The 22,460-nt window shown below is 43.9% G+C and overlaps 1 protein-coding gene across 2 annotated transcripts in view; it reads left to right on the top strand.

The window, feature by feature from the left end:
- CACNA2D3 (calcium voltage-gated channel auxiliary subunit alpha2delta 3) overlaps positions 1-22,460 on the top strand; it is a 1,005,807-nt gene that overhangs the window by 750,475 nt on the left and 232,872 nt on the right. For both annotated transcript variants that reach the window (XM_051978988.1, XM_051978997.1), the window contains one exon: positions 4,301-4,375. In XM_051978988.1, the coding sequence (XP_051834948.1) occupies positions 4,301-4,375 (75 nt within the window). The remainder of the gene's footprint in view (positions 1-4,300; positions 4,376-22,460) is intronic.

Below are 22,460 nucleotides of genomic sequence, written 5' to 3' on the forward strand. Positions count from 1 at the left end.
TCTATTTGGTCTAGTATGCACCCCAAAAAGATGTCCATCTACCTTGGTTATCCAACCTGGGTTTGAAGGGGAAGCCATTATATCTTAAGGTAATCTATTCATTGGATCACAGATTTCAAATCAGAGGAAGCTTCCAAGGAAATCATTAGCCCAAATCTCATTTTATAGATGAGGAAACTGAAGCTTAGAGAAATTAATTAACCAGTTTGAGGGTTAAAAGAAAGTAAGTGACTAGGGTTCACTCTTTTGACTTCAATGCTGACTTTATGAAAAATTCTAATCATTGGGAAATTTTAAAAAATAATTTTACATAAGTTTTCAACACTAATTCTTGCTAAACCTTGCGTTTCAATTTTTTTTCTCCTTCCCTCCTTCCTCCCTCCTTGCCCTAGACAGCAAATAATCCAATATAGGTTAAATTTGTATAATTCTTTTAAACATGGGAAATATTTAGAAGGATCATACAAATATAAAATACAAATTTTCATTTTCATTTTTATCTCTGATATTAAATCAAGTTCTAGGAAATTGCTGGTTACCCAAGAAGTCTAGGTCAGAGGTTAAATTTGAATCTGAGACTTACTAAGTTCCATATTTCTCATTATCATGTTGTTCATTAATAGGTGACATGATTTATTAGCTTGAAACATCTCCCCTAGTATTTCTTCACTTTTAAGCATCAGAAAAAAGAGCACTGGGAAGTTTAAAACATGAAGTCAAGAGGATTGCTTACAATCATCCTTGAAAGCCTTTTGGGAGAAAAAGTCAAGGCTGGCCCTTGGCAGCTGCCCTAGGCATCCCCTCACCAAAGTCAGAGGACAATTCTGTTCAGCAGCACATTTTTGTGGCTTTTATGCAGATAAATGAGCTTGTTTTATTTTCATCAGGGAAGGAGGCAGTTGATGAGGAAGGAATGGATATTTCATATGTTTATGACAAATACCAAAGAACATCCTTCCTGGTTTTAGCAATAGATCCATTTCCAGGATTGAAGAAAATGTATTAAATGAAGCCGACCGAGGGTCTGTAGATTGGCTAATTAGCCCCCAAACTTGTCTTATTAGATGTTGGCTATTATATGGGCCAAGTGAACAGCTACACTGTAAGGAACATATGATTGTTTTCTAAATCATGAATATTTGAAAAGGGAATTTGTAGATTTAGAACAGGAGGAGAACTCAGAGTTATTTAATTTGTCTCATTTTATAGATGAAGAAACTGAGGGCAGAAGAAGTCAAATTATTTGCTAAAAGCCACATAGATATTGAGCAGGAAAGCTTGGATTTGAACTCTGGGCTTTTGACTACAACTCTTCCTTTCTTCAGGAAGCTCTTCTCAGTCCTCCACTGTCCTTTAATTAATAGAATCTTCTATGGTTATCTTGTGTCTACTCTTATCTGTAATTTGCAGATACCAATATAGTAGCTATATGCTGAATCCCTCATTAGACTATAAGTTCTCTGAAGGCAGGAAATTTTCTTTGACTTTTTCTTCATGTCTCTAGAGTTTAGCGTAGTGTCTGGTACATAGTGAGCCCCAAAATTGCTTATTGAGTGACTGATTACTATGTTGCTCCTCATATCCACAGACATACTTTGACAGATGACTTGTAAATTAATAAATGGTCAAATAAGTCAGAGACTGCTTCATTTAGGGACTAGAGGGCAAGCCTTGGAGTGTGGGAGACCTGGATTCAAATTCTGCTCCTGACTTCTACTCACTGGGAGATCTAGGGTAACTTAGATGAATTTTCCTAATCTTAATGCTCCAGTTCCAAGAATATAAATAGGCAATGCCATGATGCATTTTGAAGGAGGTAGTTTCGCACCAGTCTACATGAAAACCAAAATGAAGCAACAAAAATAAATGCATTTTTCATTCTATGAAGAAGAAAATATGATTCACTATTAGACTTTACAACTTATATATATTTGAAACAAATCTTAAAATGTCCCATTCAATGAATTCAGCTTTGTTGTCCCCCCCGCTTTTTTTTTTTTTTTTTTTTGGCTTTAGATGAAAATCTATGTGGAACTCTCTCCCTCAACATACACCATTGCATTGTCTATAATATCTATTCTTAGAGAATTTCCCAGGGCATGAGTTGTGATTTCCCCTATCTCTTCCAAAGAGTATGGGTCCCTTGTGAGGGGCAAGGAGAAGAGATCAAAATGTCAGAACGCTGATGAGAACTGTTGTTAAGGAGATTGACATGCATGGTGAGTTGGGTAGAGGGGAATCTGATACTACTTCAGACTCTTTCCAGTTCTGTGACCATGAGCAAGTCCCTTGATTTCTCAGTCACAGTTTTCTCATCTGTAAAATAGATTTAAAATGGCAGCTAAGAACAGCATATCTCCCAGGGCACATGACAAACCTTAAAATACTATACATATGCTAGTAGTTATTATTGCTATTGCTATTATTATTATTATTGCAATTATTATTTCCTTGTCAACATGGTTCCTTAACTATACCTTTTTTTAAAAAAAATGCCAGCATGGTCAGCATCTTCAGAAAAAGGAGCATGAGCTTATTCAGACTCACAGTCTTGGCTTGGCCACAAACTAAATGGCATTCCTTCAGATTTCTCCTTTCCTCCTGACAGACATGAGGGAGATAAGAAAGCCTGTCCTGTGAGAGGCGAACTAGCTTTCAAAATACCACTTGTCTTTTTAATGGAGGGTGTAGATTTCCCATCCAATGTCATTTAGTGCTAATGGAAAAAGCCAAACTTTCAGAGTCATTTCTGAAATGTCACTGTGTTGTCCCAGCAAGGAGTCATGCACAGCAAATAATGCAAGGTCACTGACTTTTGACATTTTTCTGGAAAGAAAATCTAAACTTGTCTACATTCATTTCAGAGAGAAAGCGACCTCTTATTTAGCTAAAGTAACATTGAAACGAACCTTTATCCTGAGAGTCAAGACCTTATTAGGAGTGGTTGGTCACATTTAATCTAAGATAAATAATAATTACTTGAAAGGATCTGTGATCTCCGTGATTTGGAAAGTCCTTTTAATGATGCATTTTGTATCGTATTTATTCCTGATATGGTTAGTCCCTTGAGTGCCCATGTACATTTCCAAATGGGATGTTTGGAACTATTAATTGAATGTGTCCATTTCTCTGAGGAAGCTTTCGAATAGCTCAAGTTTAAACCAACAAACAGGCTGAGTGATTCATGCTTCAAAAGTTCTGTAGGTCAGATCCTCAAAGAGTTCCATGCTTGGGTGCATGAGCTACAAATACTTTTTAATTTTTTTTCTTTTCTTTTCTTTAGAAAATAACATTTACCATCAGAACAATTCATAGCTATGAAATAACTCAGGGGAAAAAAATAGAAGGTTTCCTCACCCCCTCCCAAGTTCTCTTCATTGCTCTTGCAAAAGTGGGTTTCATTTTCTGTCTTTTTTTTTTTTTGAAACATATCAGTAGGGTTCTATACTCGAGGCAATTTTAATACATGAATTATTTGTAGGTAAATTTATTGTAGCCAATGGGTGCAGTCAACTGTGTAATAGAAATATTGTCCAAAAGCTGGGATTATTATTTAAATAAGTTCAGTGTTAAATTTGATTACCATACTTTTTAGAGTGAATAAAACATTTCATTGCTCTCAAACTATTTCCCATTTTACCATCGAGTCAAAAACCATAAATTAAATTGGCCCCTGCATTGACAATCACCCCTCAGGTTTTGTGTAGGTGGAAGTTCACAGGAAACAATTTAGGGGAGACACAATGGAGTAAAGGAAACCTCTCACTATAGGCTTGTAGCTTTAAGGTTAGAGAATGAATGCTTATTTAGTTTCAGAGACTTCTGGAAAATGACAGCCTAGAAAATGGCAGAGTTAGAAGAGGGTCCCTAAAAATGTAATGGGCTTAGATGCTTCCGTGTCAGTGTCCCACTCGTCCTGGCACCCCCTCTAAGTTATAAAGGGCAAGAATTCACTTGGAGAATTTCACAATGAATGCCCAGAAGCCTTTGGGGCATTAAGAAAAAGAAATATTATGAATTGTTTTCACTTTCAATAAATTGGAAGAATTGTCTCACATGTACCATTTTTAAATGGTGCTATTTACCAAGCTAAATCCAGTGACAAGCTTTCATTTCCACCAAATGTCAAGGATCAGCACTTTGTGTTCATTTTTAATGAAATATGGGGCCGAGAAGAGTTATGAATGCCAAATTTAAGCTCTTCGTTACTAAATGTCCGGATGCTCTGGGGTTTCACAGAGGAGTGAGCTAATTGTGGCTTTTCTTGTTTTCTTTTTTAATTTCTTCTTTTCTACAACAGCTGGGGATTCACGGTTATGCTTTTGCAATCACCAACAATGGCTACATCCTGACACATCCTGAACTCAGGCCTTTGGTAAGACTAATATATTTATGCATTTATTTACAACCTGAAGATTAAATGAGATTTTTTTTTCCATTTGTATAAGAATATGTCATGGCGCAAGAAAACTTCTCTGAAAATAAGCATGTGAATCTCCATTTGGTTGTTTGATCCTACTTATCTCCCTTTGCCCGTTTTAAAAGGTTATTTATTATTCTCCAGTAATAGACAAGGATTTTCCTAGATAATTTATAAACTTAATGTCAATTAGCATGATCTATCTGATAAAAATAATTCATATGAGCAGTAATCCATTATAAGGAACATCTTTATGGGAGAAAAAGGCAGCCACACACTGTCCAGTATCTGATTTGCATTTAGTATTATTTAACAGGTAAAAATTTGCAATCATACAATCATAGGAATATTTCATCCCTCAGAGCTCATCATAATGTGGTTTGCATCTCTAATTCTAAAAACGTTTTTAATCAATCAATTGAGCAACCACCGAGCAGTTCTTAAACAATTATTCTGTGGCAAGCAGGGTGTTATATTTTACCTTTCCTAATGATCTGCTCTATTACTCTTCAGTAATTTTGTACCCGATGGTTAAAAGTGACATTTACTTAGAAATGTATTGAAGCAAGAAAACTGCTTTAAAAAATGTCCTTCTTTAAAAAAAAATACTTCAATTTCCAAATATATTTCTCCTCTTCCTCTCCCCTTGAAGTTCTCCCTTATAATAAAGAGTAAGAAAAAAAGTAATTAAAAAAATTAATTTCATAAAACTGGCTAATGTATCAACAGAGTTGGATGGTATACAATACAACCTATGGTGCCCCACCTCTTCAGTGAAATGAGCATGATGAATAGTATTTTTTTTATAAAAAAGAAAGAAAAATGAGAGCCAAAATTGTTTTTAGCAGCAAAAAATATCCTTTCTTTTTTGGCACTTGTGAATATCAGAAAGATGGAGGCAGCATTCATTATGCAAATGTTTATTGACACAACACTCCGGTGTGAGGGGACTGGCTCCAGGCTGGATTGCCTCATTGTTTAGACATGCTCCCACTAGATAGAGTTCCATCACCCTTCAGTCTTGGTGGGAGAGTCTTGGTATGAATGAATTCATCTCAGGGTACATGTGGCCACCATATGGGTGTTTCAAGCTGGCACTTACCATAATATCCCGTTTCACCAATATTTTCGCAGAAAAGACCAGAATTAATTGGATAGCTAATCCCATATGTAACTCCATTAGAATTATTGAAACGCCTCAGTTTAAAGAAGGCCCTGACAGTGATGGTTAGCACACTACCCTTTCAGGGGCAACCCAGTTGGGCTCAGTTGGACAGGGATGTTAGGAATTACTCATTTCACTTAGCTGGGTGTTTGATTGCTTATTTATTCAAAATGGGGATTGGAAAGATTGAATGAGACAATCAGCAGTTCTGACCAGAAGCTTTTTTCCAGGGAATAAAATAATTTCTTTCTTGCACATGGTAGAGACTAAATAATTTGATAGAATGAATGAATAAATTTCTGAGAATCAAAATCACAAAATTTCTGAGCTGGAAGGACCGTATAATCCAACTCCAACATGGATGTCTGGTCCCCACTACGAATGACCAAAATATATTTGTTTAAAGATTTCCCCAAGAGGGGACTAAGAGCATCCCAAGACATCCCCTCCTGCCCTTGAATAGCTCTAGTTATTAGGAAGATTTTCCTTATATCAAGTCTACATTTGCCTCTTTGTAACTTCACCTCTGCATTAGAGGATGATTGTTTTCCAATATATCTGCACATTGGATTGCTTTTGAGTCTTTGCAGAGAGTAGAGACAACTCAGCTCCAGTATTTGCATCTGGCCCTGCCATATGACTGCAGCTCTCTATTAATGAAAATCTGAGCCATGTGAATCTGAGCAAGATTTCTGGGATCAATTTTATAAACTGCTCCTAGAATGGTCAGTGTATTAGTAATTGGTTTAAATCCAAATGAACAGATAAGTCTGACTGCTCCAGTTTTTAGGCCGGTGTTCAGTCAGATATTGAGAAACTTTCTGAGAATTTCAGGCCAGTTCAATCAGCTCAGTCTCCTGTGACTCAGTTTACAAATTTAGATGTGAAAATTGCATAGATCCTTTGTGTTCAATGTGGCTCTCCACAAAGAATCATAGTCTCAGTGATGTAAGGGTCACTCATGGCCATCTTGACTTACCCATACTTACCTGAGAATCTTTTCATAATTCCGGAGTGGCTATTAAGCCTTTACTTGAAATCCTCCTGCTAGTACTACTATAGCCAAGCTTTCCTTAAATGCATTGAGTCACAGAACTGAATGAACACAATCAGATACTTCCTTGCCCCAAGGCATTTTACTTTGGGATAGATGTAAGGGTTAGAAAAGTATCCTTCTTTACTCATTTCCCCAAATAAGGCCCAAACTGGCCACTTTGCCTCTTCTACCCATTGTTCCTAATCCTTTCTTCTGGGGTCAGGAAGATAAGGTTTCATTCCTTTTCCCTGTGGGCAGTCCTTCAAAGACAAGAGATGATTATCATTTTCTACAAGCGTTGTCTATTCTCTAAAATTCTCCTTCAATCAATCTTTGTGAACTTGAGGCCTTATGGCCTTCTCATGATCCTCCATGGGAATCTCCCTAGCCTAACAATGTCTTTCCCAAAACATGACATTAGTTTGAACAGGAGTTTTACTTTGAAGAATTTTCAAAACCATCCCCATGTTAATGACTACATTTTCAAAAATGCCTGAGTTGAATGGACTCTTCAATAAATACTCCACTTGAAGAGCATTAAAAATGATGTTTTGGCTCCGGCTCAGGGTTAATTTAACTGAGGATTACATTTTAGATAGGAAACAGAAAGAATGTTTCATAAAGATGTGTTGATGCATTTTAGGGAGAATGGGATAATTAACCATTTTCTAGGGCATCATTCTACAGATTTTAGGAATATAGTCCCCTCATCCCTCTTGTTGCTCGCTATGACATCCACTGACTTTCTTTATCTTTTTAAAAAAATACTAGATACTTGCTCACAGCAGTGGATCTGATGCTCTAGTTACTCTGATTCTTCAGTCTGTGTTGAACTGTTAAGTCAGTGAGATAGGAAGAGTCTAGATGGGTCAGGCATGTGAGAAGCTTTCCTTAAATTCATTGAGTCACAGTCAATGAACCCAGTCAGGTACTTCTTTGTCCCAATGCATTTATAGCCCTGGGTCCTCATTGCTCTGTACCCTTACTCAGCTACTCAAGCTCTGATTTTTCTCCATTATCCATCTCCATATTCTCCATGGAACACTAGTAATGATTAACTGATACTTACTGGTTGTGTGATTCTGAGCACTTCTGGACCTCTCTGCCCCTCAGTTTTCTCATCTGTATAATGAGGTGCTTGACTTGACTGGCCTCCAAGGTCCCTTCCAGCTCCGAATGGGTAAGGCCCCAAGCTGGACAGCACGAGCAACAAAGATGGTGGAAGCTGATACTCTCATAGGTCTGTGGAGTTCTATTCTTTCATTTGACAGATGAAGAAATAAAAGCCCAGGAAAACTATAAAGTCCCACAGGGAGTAAATGACAAAGACAATCTTAAGACTGTCTTCTGGCTCCTGAAGCACTCCTTTCCCCATTCCTCTACTTTTTCTTCAATCCCAAGAAAGGAGAAGAAAGTCTGGACTGAAGTGGTCATGGGGGGCTTGGAAAACAGAGAGTTTTAGGCCTTGAAAATGGACTTGAATTTGGAAGAGCAGAGGAGGGAATGAAATAATCCTAGAGCTGGAGAATCAGAGGTCTCAGATTCAATTTCTTATAAAGATGTGGAGATTAAACCAGTAGGAGATTTGAATCCATATTCTGAGAATCCAAAATAGCATTGCGCCTACTGTACCCCACTGTCTTCCCAGTTCATGTCCTCTACCTGGAAAGAAGCAAGAAGGAAAGCATGGAGCCAACCAGAGAGCGGGTGGGCAGGTTCCTCAGGATCTCAAGACCAGTCACCTTTAGAGACATTTAGCCTCAGACCCTGTGACCTTAAAGAGATTCTTGGCCCATTGTAGCATTTGAGCTGAAATCTCCTGACTCTCAGGCCTGTGGTCTTTCATATTTCGAATGGTTATCTCTTTATTTTTCCCAGTAGAATAAGAACCAGTTAAAGGCACTTTTTTTTTTTCATATTTGTATTTTTATCCCCAGAGTCTGGGGCTACTTCATACCTGTTTGCTGGAAGTCGAAGGGCCTCCCTACCTGTCTGTGTGTCCTTGCCACGCCATAGCATCCTGCTGCCGACATAGTAAATACTTCATAAATATGTGTTGAATGAAGGAATCAATGGAAAGATGGACGAGTGACTGAATCCAGCACAGCTGTTGCTCACTCTTTCATTTGTTAGGGATGGGAAGATTTAAAAGAGACAATTGCTTTCTTTCCTCTGGGAACCTGGGTCTGCCCCGGGCTGCAGGCCACATTGGCCGGGATCCTCCCCGAGGACAGCCCTGAATAGCAGCATCCCTGGCGAGCATGGACAGGGAGACCACGGTTCCCTCTGTTACGAACTTGAGTCACAGAGCAGAAACCTCATTAGACAAGGGTGTCCCCTCTGCTTTCTGCCAAGAAGGAGCAGCCATGGAGTACAGAAGCATGTGAAGGCCAGGGTGAGGAGAGCCAGGGAGCAGACTAGCAAGAACCCATCTCTCCCTCCTCCATGAGCCTCTCCAGTTCTTCTGGCTGTGGTGGCCAGAGCCAAGGCCGAGCCTTCACTCAAGCACACAACCGATATTTCTGTCTTTTGTCCAGTGAAATCTTCTCTCCCGGCTCTGTTTGACTTGATTTCATCCAATATTTGTTTAAAACATGTACAGTTGTTGGGTGTGAAGCGTGTAGTGTCTCTGAAGCGGCTCACACATGTGGACTGGCCTCCGAAAGGCTTCTTTGATTTCATGGATCTTGGCAGTGATTCTAAGGCCCTGTTTTGTTACAGATAAGCGTTCTTTGCTCAGTTGATCTCTAGGGTCTTCCCGGCAGATAGACTTCCTGCCAATACCTTATGAGGTCAACCTCCCCCGATCCCTTTTTCAAATCTATTAAACATATTGAGAAGGAACTCCCACAGGATCTCTGAGTTGGTAGAGATCATTCTGTACCTCCTTCTCAATCAAGAACCCCCAGTACAATCCTCCTGCAAATGGGCATCTACCCCTGCCATGAAAATGAAATAATAATGATAACATTAATAATAATCAATATAATATATTTATAATAAATTAAATAAAATAATAAATAAATATAATAATTATTATTATGTTGCCAGCTCCCATTTATAGAGTGCATTACACAGTGTTTTGCAAATAGTATCTCATTTTGTCCTCACAACAATTTTTAGGAGGGAGGTCCTATATGCAGGAGGCAGTCTGAAGGAAGTTTGAATTATGGGACTTGTTCAAGTACACAAAGTTAATAAATTTGTGAGAAAGGAGTGGAATTTAGGTCTCATCCACTGCCCCTCTGCCTCATGAGCTGCCTTCCCAGATCTCAAAGACACAACTACTTTTGCATAAGAATCCTTGCTAAGGAGCTGCTTCCTCTCCTTCCACTTTAAATCTAGGCTATTTTAGCAATTTCTGCTCATTGCTCTCATTCTGCTCTTAAAGGCTAAAGGGGGAAAGGAGTAGAAAGTGGGGGGTTGATAGCCCTTCAAACACTGGAATTGGATTTGCCCTAATTCTTTTCTTCTACAAAGTAAAAAGAAAAAAAAAACTAAAACAATCCCCCTTACTCAGTGATTTGTTTTCCAAGTCTTTGAGCATCCCACAGATGCTGTAGTTTTGCCGAGGTTTTTCATTTGTTTGTTTCTTTGTTTGCTTGTTTGTTTGGGGGGGAATTTTGTGGTCCTAAAATGTGGATTATATGCAGTATTCCACCTGAATGGGGGAGTTTGGGGGCACAGGGAATAAAGGGAAAGATCATCTTCCTGATTTCCAATCTGGCCTCAGACACTTACTGGCTGTGTGACAATGGGCAAGTCAGCTGTCTGTCTCCGTTTTCTCATCTGTAAAATGAGCTGGAAAAGGACATGGCAATCCACTTGGGTACCTTTGCCAAGAAATGTCAGAGAGGCTCCCTGAGAGTTGGACATGACTGAAGTGACCACTCCAGCTGACATCTGCCCAGGCAGAACTCAGTGGATCTCTAAGTGATTTATTCCTGGAAGCTGGGGTCCCTCATAACGCAGCTCCAAGTCCCAAGTCTCGTTGAGTCACTTTTTTCTTCTCAATCTTGCTCTTGATCTCTGTTAGTCTGTAGTCCACTCTACCCTCCAGATGATTTTTGGACCATCTCCCCATATCTAACCATGTCTCAACCATCCTTCCTATGTCTGTGAAGTCATTCTGAGCCAATGACGCCGGGTTCGCTTCTGCTATTTGGTCTCGAAGCTGGAGGGAGACGAGCTTGTTTGGTAGATAATAGATACCTGGTCTCCGGGCCAGTCCTAGCTCTTACATGTACTGGCTCTATGCCTCCACACGTGACCTTTGCCCCTTCCTTATTCAGACATCCCTCCAAGAGCTGGAACTGCAAAAGTTTTCCCTTAGCGTCCTCCTCATGCTGCTTCCTCACAATAACAATGAGATCTGCCCCCCCAACACACACATACACACACTCCCCTCTCCCTGACCTCCTGCACTCACCCTCACAAATTTAATCATCTTAATGGAGTCCAACAGAATTTCTAATGGGTCTGGATGGTTTGGGATTCTGACTCTTGTCATCCAGTGGTGATACGTCTTAGGTTTCAAACGTCTACAAAGTTGGAAAGGCAGCTAATTGAACAAATCCTTGCGCCTGGATTATGTAACACCTGGGTTCCAATCCTGCATTGGACATTTTACTAGTTGCGTGACCAAAAACAACTTACTGACCTTCTGTTTCTTCTCTGAACTTCAGTTTCTTTATCTGAAAAATGGGGATAATAATAGCACTTACTTAACAAGGTTATTGGGAACATGCAATGATATAAAAATGGAGAGAACACGTTGCAATCCTGAAAACATTATTCAATTATTTTGTTTAATCAGTCAATCAACAAGTATTTGTGAACTCACAACTATGTGCCAGGCGTCGGGCCAAACGGAGGGAGAATCATCCTTGACCTGGAGCATTTGAAGTTACAACATTCAGACATTCTATTGATAATAGAACTTACTTCTATTCTAATCTAGAACTTACTAAAAATAGAACTTAAGTTACATAGAACTTAAGCAATATGGTCGGAAGGCAGAAGGAGAAGGGGGCTTCTCCAGGGGGAGGACCCAGGCAGCTGTCAATCGCCACCCCCTGGCTACCTCCATCCCCATGACAACACAAGAAGACGTGGGATATGGGCAAAACCTCATGGACGACCCTGAGAGGAAGAGGAAGAAAATATGCTCAAAGCTGGAGCTGGTAAATACAGCAGCAGATCTCAGGCAAACTCCCAGACACAGGTCTCAATTGGGCTTTTAACATCATTCAGGCTAAATATAATTTGAAATTAATGCTTTCTTGAGATTATTCTTTTCTTCCTTCTTCATCATTTTTGTGAATCACTTTGAGATCTGTGCAAATTAAGAAACTTCTTACTCCCTCCTTCCCCTCCTCCCTCTCTCCCTTCCTTCCTTCCCTCCTTCCTTCCCTCCTTTCTTCCTTCCTTCCTTCCTTCCTTCCTCCTTCCTTCCTTCCTTCCTTCCTTCCTTCCTCCCTCCCTCCTTTCTTTCCTTCCTTCCTTTTTTTCTCTCCTTCCCTCCTTCCTTCCTCCCTCCCTCCTTTCTTTCCTTCCTTCCTTTTTTTCCCTCCTTCCCTCCTTCCCTCCCTCCCTCCCTTCCTTCCTTCCTTCCTTCCTTCCCTCCCTCCTTCCTTCCTTCCTTCCTTCCTTCCTTCCTTCCTTCCTTCCTTCCTTCCTTCCTTCCTTCCTTCCTTCCTTCCTTCTCTAAACTCCAAATAACTTCCCGGCACAGGACTATTTAGAATACGCATACAGCCAGCCCATTAACAATTGCCCCAAGTTACCAATTGGAGAAACTGAGGCAACACCAACTATCAAAACAATCTGGGGGACACAGTTTCATCCCAAGGGTGAGAGAAGAAGAGAATCAGACCCAGTTCCCATGGCAGCGGGGACCCGGTGCCCACAGTCTTGGGTCTGACAGTGCAGTCGTGAATGCCCTGGCTCCCCCTGCTGGAAGGCCCCGTGGGTTCCACGACCCCTCTCATGTCCCACTTAGCAGCTTTCCACGGGGAGTGACCTGGCTCTGAGACCTCACTTGGGATTCTGGCTTCACCATTGCTGGGACCCTAATTCCCAGAGGGATGGGGATCGTCCCTGGGACTTGAACCTGGGAAGGACAAGTGACAGAGACGAGAAATCAGCCCCCCCGGGCCCATTTACTCAGAGCCAAGGGAAAAGCAAAGGGCAGCAGCCATCTCTCACTGGTTCAGTTCATGGCAGCCATACCGGAATGAATTGGGATCTTCCCCCTCGGTGTGCAAGAAATATATATGCAGAAAGAAATATTATGAAGCAGAAAGAATGGAAGCAAGAAATCAGATAAAAATTATCATAAGATTATTCAATGATTTAAAAAAGTATAAGAAAATTCTGATTTCAGTTAAAACTTCATGAGTGTGTATGTGTGTATGTGTGAGTGTGTGTAAGAGTGTGTGAGTATGTGTGTGTCTGTGTGTGAGTGTGAGTGTGTGAGGTGTGTGTGAGTGTGTGTGTGTGAGAGAGTGTGTGAATGTGTGTGTGTGTGTGTGAGTGTGTGAATGTGTGTGTGTGTGTGAGTGTGTGTGTGTATGTGTGCGTGCCGCTGCTCTGGTAAACACTGAAGGGAGGCTTCCGTGGGTGATCTGTTGGCTCCTTTGAATCCAGACCTAAGGAGCCCAAAGACCGGACTGTTCTCTGGATTATGGCATTGATTAATTATTTTAACGACTATAGTCCAAGAGCTGGAAGGAGCCTTCGAAGCAATTCAGTCCATCCCCCTCATTCTACAAATGAGGAAAGTGAGGGCCAGATTTGGGGAAATGACTGGAAGTCTGCACCGCTGTGCTAGCACGCTTTCTGCTCTCTCCTCCTCCAAGCCATCTTCCATTTTGCTGGTAAAGCTCAGGTTGGACCTTTCCTTGTCACCTCCCTCCCCAATATCAGTGGCTCCCATCCTCTTTGAATCAAACACAAAACCCTCTGGCATTCAGGGCCTTCCCAAGCCCGTGCCCTCCCTCCACCTTTCTAGTCTTCCTCCATGCTGCCCCCCTCCCTCTTCCTCTTCAGACACCCTTAGATTGGGTGACGCTGGCTCCTCAGTCTTCCATCAAAACCCTCAGCTTCTCCGCTCCCAGCCAGAGGAGCTCATCTTTCCCTCTCAACTTCTCTGGCTTCCTCCAAGTCCTGGCTAAAGCCTCATCTCCAGAAATCCCCGATTGACCTTATTTCGGCCGTTTCCTCTGCCGATCGTCTCCAATTTATTTCACGTGGGGCTTTTTCTTATTTCATGGCTGCGGGCTGCCTCCTTGCAGGCTGTTGAGATCCCCAAGGCCAGAGAACAGCCATTACCTTTCTTGACATACTTGAGGCGTCATCGGCGCTTAATAAATGTTTATTCACCGATTGACTGATTGACAGAACTGGGTTCAAATCCTCATCATCTGATTGGCCTCCAGGGGCAGCCGGGGAGTCAGTGAATAGACTGCTGGTCCCGGACTCTATTCTACTCTCTGGTGCTGACCTGCTGCGTGACCCTGGTTGGGTATGTCCGGGTCTGTGTCCTCAGCTATAAAATGGGCATAATCACAAAGGAATAATCCTCAAAGAGGATATTGTTTGTAAGGCACTTGGCAAGTCATTAAGCGCTCTTTAAATCTGGGCACTATTACTGACTGGAGGGGAGTGTCGGGAAAGGCTAGACTACCAACCTGACCCAAGTCCTCTCATTCTGTCTCTGGTTTTTGTTTGTTTGTTTGTTTTCATTTTGTTGTTTGTTTGTTTGTTTGTTTTTTCCTCGCCTGCATTCACACCATCCCCATCTCCCACTACTAAGTGTTCTCAGAATTGAAAGGATTTTCCTTCCCATTTCCCTAAGGCAGCCATCTTCACTTTCCTGGGCTCCTGGAACTCTTTGCCATATGAGGAAGGCCCTGATCAGGTTTTCAGAATAATATTTTAAACGAAATTGCAATGAAAGAAAATGCTGGGGCAGCTGGGTGGTGCAGTGGATACGGCCCCAGCCCTGAGTCAGGAGGACCCGAGTTCAAATCTGGCCTCAGACACTTAACCCTTCCTGGCTGTGAGACCCTGGGCAGTCACTTACCCCCAGTTGCCTCAGGGGAAAAAAAGCTAATTTCAGTTAGAGGTTGATGAGTCTGTCTGTCTGCATGTCTATTTCTCTGTCTCAGTTGATAAGCTCCCTGAAATCGATCTGGGGATCCCATTGGACCCCGGTCTGGAGAAAAACAACTGGTGGAAGGTCAGTTCTCTAATGAGACGCCTCTTTCTTTCTTCTTTTTCAAGCCTCCACAAGGGAGGGAGGAAAAGTCAAAGCAGTGGGACACAGCACAGGGGCCCGGGAGCCTCACAGGCGGGGATCAGGCACTCGTGTAACACTTGTGGTCTGCTGGGCAATGGGGTCCCCGCTGCCCGTTACTGAGGTGGGCGGCAGCCTCCAGGCTGAATTAGTCCACACACGCCCCCATACACGTGCACACATACCTACAAGCACACGTGTGCAATACACACTCATACACTCGCCCACCACACACATGTACACCCATATACACACACATACACATACATACACACTCACACACACTTTCACACTCACACACACTCTCACACTTTCTCACACACATACACACATTCACACACACACACACTCACACACATACTCACACACATACACACATTCACACACACACACACTCACACACATACTCACACACATGCACACTCACACACACTCTCACACACGCACACTCACACACTCACACACACATCACTTTCTCACACACACACACACTCACACACACACGCGCACACTCACACACTCACACACACTCTCACACTTTCTCACACACACACTTTCACACGCACACTCACACACACACTCTCACACTTTCTCACACACACACACACACACACTTTCTCACACACACACACACACTCACATTCTCACACACACGCATTCTCACACACACACTTTCACACACACACACACACTCACATTCTCACACACACACTTTCTCACACACACTTTCACACACACACACACTTTCTCACACACACACTTTCTCACACACACACACACACTTTCACACACACACTCACACACACACTCTCACACTTTCTCACACACACATACACACACACACACCTCTCACACCCTCGAGCCCCGTCTGCCTGTCCCGTGGGCAGGAGGGGCTCGGCTCCCCTCAGCAGCATTCAGAGGCTTTCCAGGTTTCCTTCCCTCGCCCGATTCCTCACCTGCAGATGGACTTGAGCTGACTTAAGCAAGTCTCGCCGTTAGGTGGCGCCCCAGCACCGCCATGGTCCGGGCCGCCGAGGCCGGTGGCTCTGGGGCTGCCGTTGTCTCTCCGCGCGGCCGGAGGGGACGCCGGCTCCCTGGGAGCCCGCGCGTTTGTGGAGGCGGCGGCGGCGGGAGGTGGGGGCTCGGGGGGAGACCCGGTGTGCGGCGGCCCTTCTCCTGACGAGAGAGGTCCCTGTGGGACAGCCCGGGCGCGGGGCCTTCCCTGAGCGCCAGGAGCGGGGGTGCGAGCCACAGTCCCGCTGAAAAGCCCCGGCCGGAGAGGAGCAGGAGAGGCCCCGGGAGCACATTCAGGCCCTGGAGCTCGGGGTGCCGGGAAAGGGGCTCAGCGGGTCCGCCCGGAGCACTCCCAGGGAAAGGGAGGGAGCACGTGCTCACACGGCCCCTACTGGGCGCCAGGCCCTGTGGCTCCGGCCGCGCGGGAACAGCAGCGACCCCCGCGTCCCTGGCGGCGCTGAGCCCCTCAGCCTTTTCGGGGAGAAACGGGGAAGGGGAAATAAGAGGTAGGGCAGCCGCCATCGCTAGGGGTCTCGCCATTGGTCCCGGACTAAGCCGCGCGGCATCGGCTCTCCAGGGCCCGTGTCCCCGCGCCGCGGGCTGGGGAAGGTTCCAGGGAGAGTCTGGTGTCCGCGTTGGAAGCTCACCTTCCCGGGCCTAACAGCGCCGTGCGCTTCGTGGAGCCGGACACGGGTCCGCGGTCGGGCTGACTCGGGGCCTCGGGCCTGGGAAAGAGCCAGCCATTCTTCCATTGTACATCTTGTCTCCCCCAATTAGAGAGGGAACGCTGGGAGAACGCACAGTCGCGTCCTTTCTCCGCGTCCTCGCGCTGTTCTATTAGCACATAGTCAGGGCTTAGTAAATGTTTATTTTCCGTCATCCCACAAACGTGGGTCGAACACCAGCGCTATGGAGACGGCCCTGTGTGAGGCGGGGGAGAGCTCCGTTACTGGATGAGACAAGTCCCGTCTCCTCTGGGAGTCTGTATTCAACTGAGGGACATAAACCATGAACACAAGGAACCAGGAGATCAGATAGAATGGGCGAAACGCACAGGGAGCATCCCGGCCGTAGGCCTGTGTGTGTGAGTGTGTGTGTGTATGTGAGTGTGTGTGTGAGTGTGTGTGTGTGTGTGTGTGTACGTGTGTGAATATGTGTGTGAGTGTGTGAGTGTGTGTGTGTGTACGTGTGTGAATATGTGTGTGTGAGTGTGAGTGTGTGTATGTGTGTGTGTGAGTGTGTGTGTACGTGTGTGAATATGTGTATGTGTGAATGTGTGTGTGAGTGTGAGTGTGTGAGTGTGAGTGTGTGTGTGAGTGTGTGTGTGCGTGTGTGTGAGTGTAAGTATGTGTGTGTAAGTATGTGTGTATGTATGTGAGTGAGTGTGTGTGTACGTGTGTGAATATGTGTGTATATGAGTGTGTGTGTGAGTGTAAGTATGTGTGTGTGAGTATGTGTGTATGAGTGTGCGTGTGTGTGAGTGAGTGTGTGTGAGTATGTATGTGTGTATGTGTGAATGTGTGTGAGTGTGTGTGAGTGTGAGTGAGTGTGAGTGAGTGTGTGTGAGTATGTATGTGTGTATGTGTGAATGTGTGTGAGTGTGCGTGTGTGTGAGTGAGTGTGTGTGAGTATGTATGTGTGTATGTGTGAATGTGTGTGAGTGTGTGTGAGTGTGAGTGAGTGTGTGTGAGTATGTATGTGTGTATGTGTGAATGTGTGTGAGTGTGCGTGTGTGTGAGTGAGTGTGTGTGAGTATGTGTGTATGTGTGAATGTGTGTGAGTGTGAGTGAGTGTGTGTGAGTATGTGTGTGTGAGTGTGAGTGAGTGTGTGTGTATGTGTGAGTGTGTGTGAGTATGTGTGTATGAGTGTGTGTGAGTGTGTGTGTGCACGTGTGTGAGTATGTGTGTATGAGTGTGTGTGTGTATGAATGTGTGTGAGTATGTGAGTGTGTGTGCGTGTGTGTTGAGTGTGTGTGTAGGGGGGTTGGAGCTAGAACCAGAGAAGCTTGGAGCTAGAAGGGACCTCAGAGACTCTCTAGCATGATCCCCATGTGAACAAGAGTCTCCTATATCATCCCTGACAGAAGGAAATCTCCACCATCAATGAGGGGAAACCCCCACCTTGCCAAGCAGCCCATTCCACTTCCTCCCATCCCTATCCAATCTATTTTGGGACTTCCACCCATGGCTCTTTTTCTTGTCTTTTCTAGCCAGAATATGGGTCTGCTACTGCTTGCTCTTGCAGGGAGATCATTTGTGGTCAAAGAGAAAAAAAAAAAAAAAAAAAAAAAAGCTTTTGACCTATGCCCTGAAGGATGCTGGGGATCTCTGAGGAGAAGGGAAGAGTAATTTGGGGAGAAAACACTTAAGCAGGGGTCCTCAAACTACAGTGAGCCAGATGCGGCAGCTGAGGACATTTATCCCCCTCACCCAGGGCTAGGAAGTTTCTTTATTTAAAGGCCCACAAAACAAAGTTTTTGTTTTTCCTATAGTCCGGCCCTCCAACAGTCTGAGGGACAGTGAACTGGCCCCTATTTTAAAAGTTTGAGGACCCCTGATTTAGAGGCTCATTTATCTAAAACTGGAAGTGATCAGATCAAATCCACTCTCCCCTTTTCTACAGATGAAGAAACCAAGAGCTAGAGAGGTTAAGGGACTTGAGGTGAGATAACCTATAGAAAGTACTTAAAGCAGTGTAGAGAACTTAGTTGTTGTTGCTATTACTACTACCCGCAGTCACACAGCTAGTAAGCATCTGAGGCAGGGTTTGCACGCAAGGATTCCTAACTCCAAGTTCGACATCTTTCCGTGAGGTTACATGGCTCCTCTGTGAGGAAACCTCGGAAACCATTTGTTTTCTCCAGTTGGTGCGAGCTTCCAAGAAAATGAATATCCCCAAGTCTTATCACGGCAATATCTGCTTGATCATTTAGGAAAGGTTTAAAATCATCGCTAGGTGTCCATCAACTCGGGTTAGCCGGAGTTTCCCCCGTGACCTGCCCCGGCGTTGCTCCCGGACACCCCGTCCCCATTGGGCATCCCATCCCATTTCTGCGCTCACAAAAAAAGTGACTCCTGGCCACTTCTCCTTGCTGCTCCAGGCCCCCAACGGCTATGGCATTTGTTTGCTACAGCCCCTGCCTCTATGTAATATCCACACATGTGCTTCAAAGGACAGGAAGCAGTGGCTTTATGTTGTTAATTTAGCTGAGGGTGGGGTCCCTTAAGGAAATTTGATTTGGAGGGGGTATGGGAGAGTTGATTTCTTTATTGTTTGGCAGAAGCTTTCCACTGTACAGGATCCGGGAAGGAGGCTGAATTTCTGTAGGACACCCGCCGACCTCTGGGTCTCTCCCGTTAATCTGCTTTCTGGGCCCGTACCTGGGACTGTCTGTGTGCCATCACCGATGATGAATTAGTCCGCCTAACCTCATCAAAATGTAATTCCATGCTTTCTGTTGAATAATGATCTTCTACAACTTTCTATAGATTTGTTTCAAGCCCCCTCGCCTCCTGGGGCCCGGGAGCCTCAGCTGCTCTAGTAGCCTCGGTTCAAGAATGCAAGCAATGATGCAAGGCTCAGACTGGAGCCCTGGTTTCTATCACTGGGAAATGTCATCTCATTGATCAAGAGCTTCTCCTCCAACGAAAGCCCATCTTTATGCAATTTCAAGATCCCTTGCAAGAGGGGTAAAGATTACACCGGAAACAGAGGCTCAGGGCTTTGAGCGAAACACTCCCTTGCTCTCCCCTGCCCTGGGGAAACCACTAAGTCTTAATTAACACAGTGGCCAGCTGGATAATGGCAAGAGCACACGAGCACGCGTGCACACACACACACACACACACACACACAGAGAGAGAGAGAGAGAGAGAGAGAGAGAGAGAGAGAGAGAGAGAGAGAGAGAGAGAGAGAGAGAGATGAGGTAAGCAACATGCTCCATTTTAGAGCCAGAGATTCTGCTAGCTACAGAGACATATGTGGGTCCTGGTGCAACAGAGTAACCTTTGGAAATGGGGTTAGGCTTAAACTAGGAGCCTGTCTCCTTCCCTCCTCCTCTTTCCTCCCTCCCTTTCTTTCTTTCCCTGTCTCTCTCTCTCTGTCTCTGTCTCCCTCACTCCTTCTCTTCCTCCCTCCCTCTTTTTCTTTTTCCTTTCTTCTCTCTCTCTCTCTCTCTCTCTCTCTCTCTCTCTCTCTCTCTCTCTCTCTCTCTCTCACACATACTTTCTTTGTGTGTCTATCTGTCTTCCTCTGTCTCCCTCTCTCCCTCCCTCCCTCTTTTTCTCTTTCCCTTCCTCCCTCTCCCTCTTCCTCTCCTTTTCCTCTTCCTCTTCCTCTCCTCTCTCCTTGTCTCTGCCTCTGTTTCTCTTTTCTTCTCTTCTATCCCCTCTGTCTCTCTGTCTGAATCTGTCTCTCTCTCCCTCCCTCCCTTCCTCCCTTCTCCCTTTCCATTTTTCTAGTTCTTTCTCCTCTACCTTTGTCTCTCTCTAGTCAGCTCAACCTTCCTTTGATGAAAGATTCATCTTCAGACAGAGTGAAAGTTGAATTGTGCAAGATTTTGCCCAATGCCAAAGCTCCTCCAGTTCATTGAATCACCAAAGAACGCAGTCATTTACATACCAGGGATGATTCTTATTGGAGTTTACATTTAAAAAAAAAAAAAAAGCAACAGTGCATCTGAATCCCTATGAGAGCATTAAATTGCTATCTAATTAGCAGTCCCAAATTACATATATTTAGAAGATAATTAAAGGTTGGAAGGCTGTTGAAATAACTGGTTGTACATGTAAATGAATCACTGAAAATTTGTTAGTAATGTGGGGAGCTGTCTTTTCTTCCTCACTGCCCTGTTTGAAGTTAGGTAGGAGCAACCCCATGGGTTTAAGTCTGGTAGCGTTAAGATAAAGGCAGATGGTTTTAATGATTTCTACCCAAAGCCCCAAATAATTATAAGCAGCTGTCAGTTTTACATAATCACCAACGATAAGGTCCTCAGGAGGTGACTAGGATCCCATAGGCCAAGAGGTTCCCTGGGTAAAGAGCCCCAGCTTTCAGCTGGTTCTTCAGTGCACTCATTTGGACAGTCTGAATGAACTAGAGGGATGGCCTCACCGGCCCGGCCTCAATGTGCGTGTAGCATATGGGAATACTGTCTAGTCCATGACTAGTCCGTTATTCATGTGCCAGGAGATAAGAATTACAGGATCATCAATCCAGAGGTGGAAGAGATTTCAGAAGAATCTAGTCCACTTTTCCCCAATCTTACAGATGAGGAAATTGAGGTCTAGACAAAAAGACTAAACTACACAGAGTCACACAGTTGGAGCATAAAAAAGCCAGGATTTGAATCTGGGATCTTGGACTCTAAATCCAATCTTCTTTGCCAAGGACAAGAAGCATGTGTGAGTTGCGATCTGCACCAGTGATAGTGTTGGCTTTAGAGTCAGGAAGCCGTAATGTGCAATTCTGTCTCCAACTCTTACTAGCGGTGAGACCCTGGATAATTCCTTGACCACAATGGGTCTTATTTCACATGGTTGTTATGGGGACTGAATGAGAAAATGTATATAAGTCACTTAATGGATCTTAAAACAGTATACTCCTCCCATAATGTATCATTCTTTCCCAATCTCAACCAATCCAACTCCTTTCAAGGCTGTGTTCTCAGCTCTCTCATCTTCCCCTTTTCCTTTGGCTACCCTTCTCTTGCCAAGGTCTAGCCCTGTATTCATCCCACCATCTACCTCTCACCTAATATTCATGTTCTGATGGACAAATCTGGAGGGAATCATGAAACCATGCTGACTAGGTCCACTGTGCATTTATGTCACCTAAGATCAACTGGGTCCTAACCACAACAAGGCAGTTCTTTGATTCCTCCTTAATTGATCCCATATCACACTCCATACAGAAGCAGTTTAAACCTTTTTTTTTCCCCTCAAGGCTCCGACATCTCCCTTTTCTCCATCTTCTCAGATGAAGATCTTGCCTCTTACTACATTGCTATGAATGCGGAGGATATTCCAGATGGATTTCCTCTTCTCTCCTTTATTTCAAATCAAAATGCCCGAGTATCTGTCTTCTACTCATTCCTCTTTATTGCCTTTCTCCTTCTTATGGTCATGCTGCCACAAGGGCCTGTGGGACCTTTATTCCCATCTCCTCCTTACTTTTTTAGTAAATCATCCCTTCTATCATATCTTTTATCTTTGTCTCATCACTCTCTCTGTCTCTCATTGTCAAACACTGGTTCCTTCCCTTAAAACATGTTCAAATCTCCTCCAGTCTAAAAAGCCCTTTACTAGATTCAACCATGCCCTTAAATAAGCAATTATGTTATATCTTTTCTCCCTTTTTCAGCCAATCTCCTAAAAAAGGATGTCTACTTTTGTTATCTCCTTCACTGCTTCTTCACTCACTCTCCAACTCTCTGCAGTGCAGCCTCTGACTTCGGTAACTACTATGGCTCTCTTCGAAGTGATCAATATTCTCTCGTTTACCACATTTGATAGTTCTTTCTCACTT

This window comes from Antechinus flavipes, chromosome 1 (genome assembly GCF_016432865.1).
Source record: "Antechinus flavipes isolate AdamAnt ecotype Samford, QLD, Australia chromosome 1, AdamAnt_v2, whole genome shotgun sequence".
Taxonomy (NCBI): domain Eukaryota; kingdom Metazoa; phylum Chordata; class Mammalia; order Dasyuromorphia; family Dasyuridae; genus Antechinus; species Antechinus flavipes.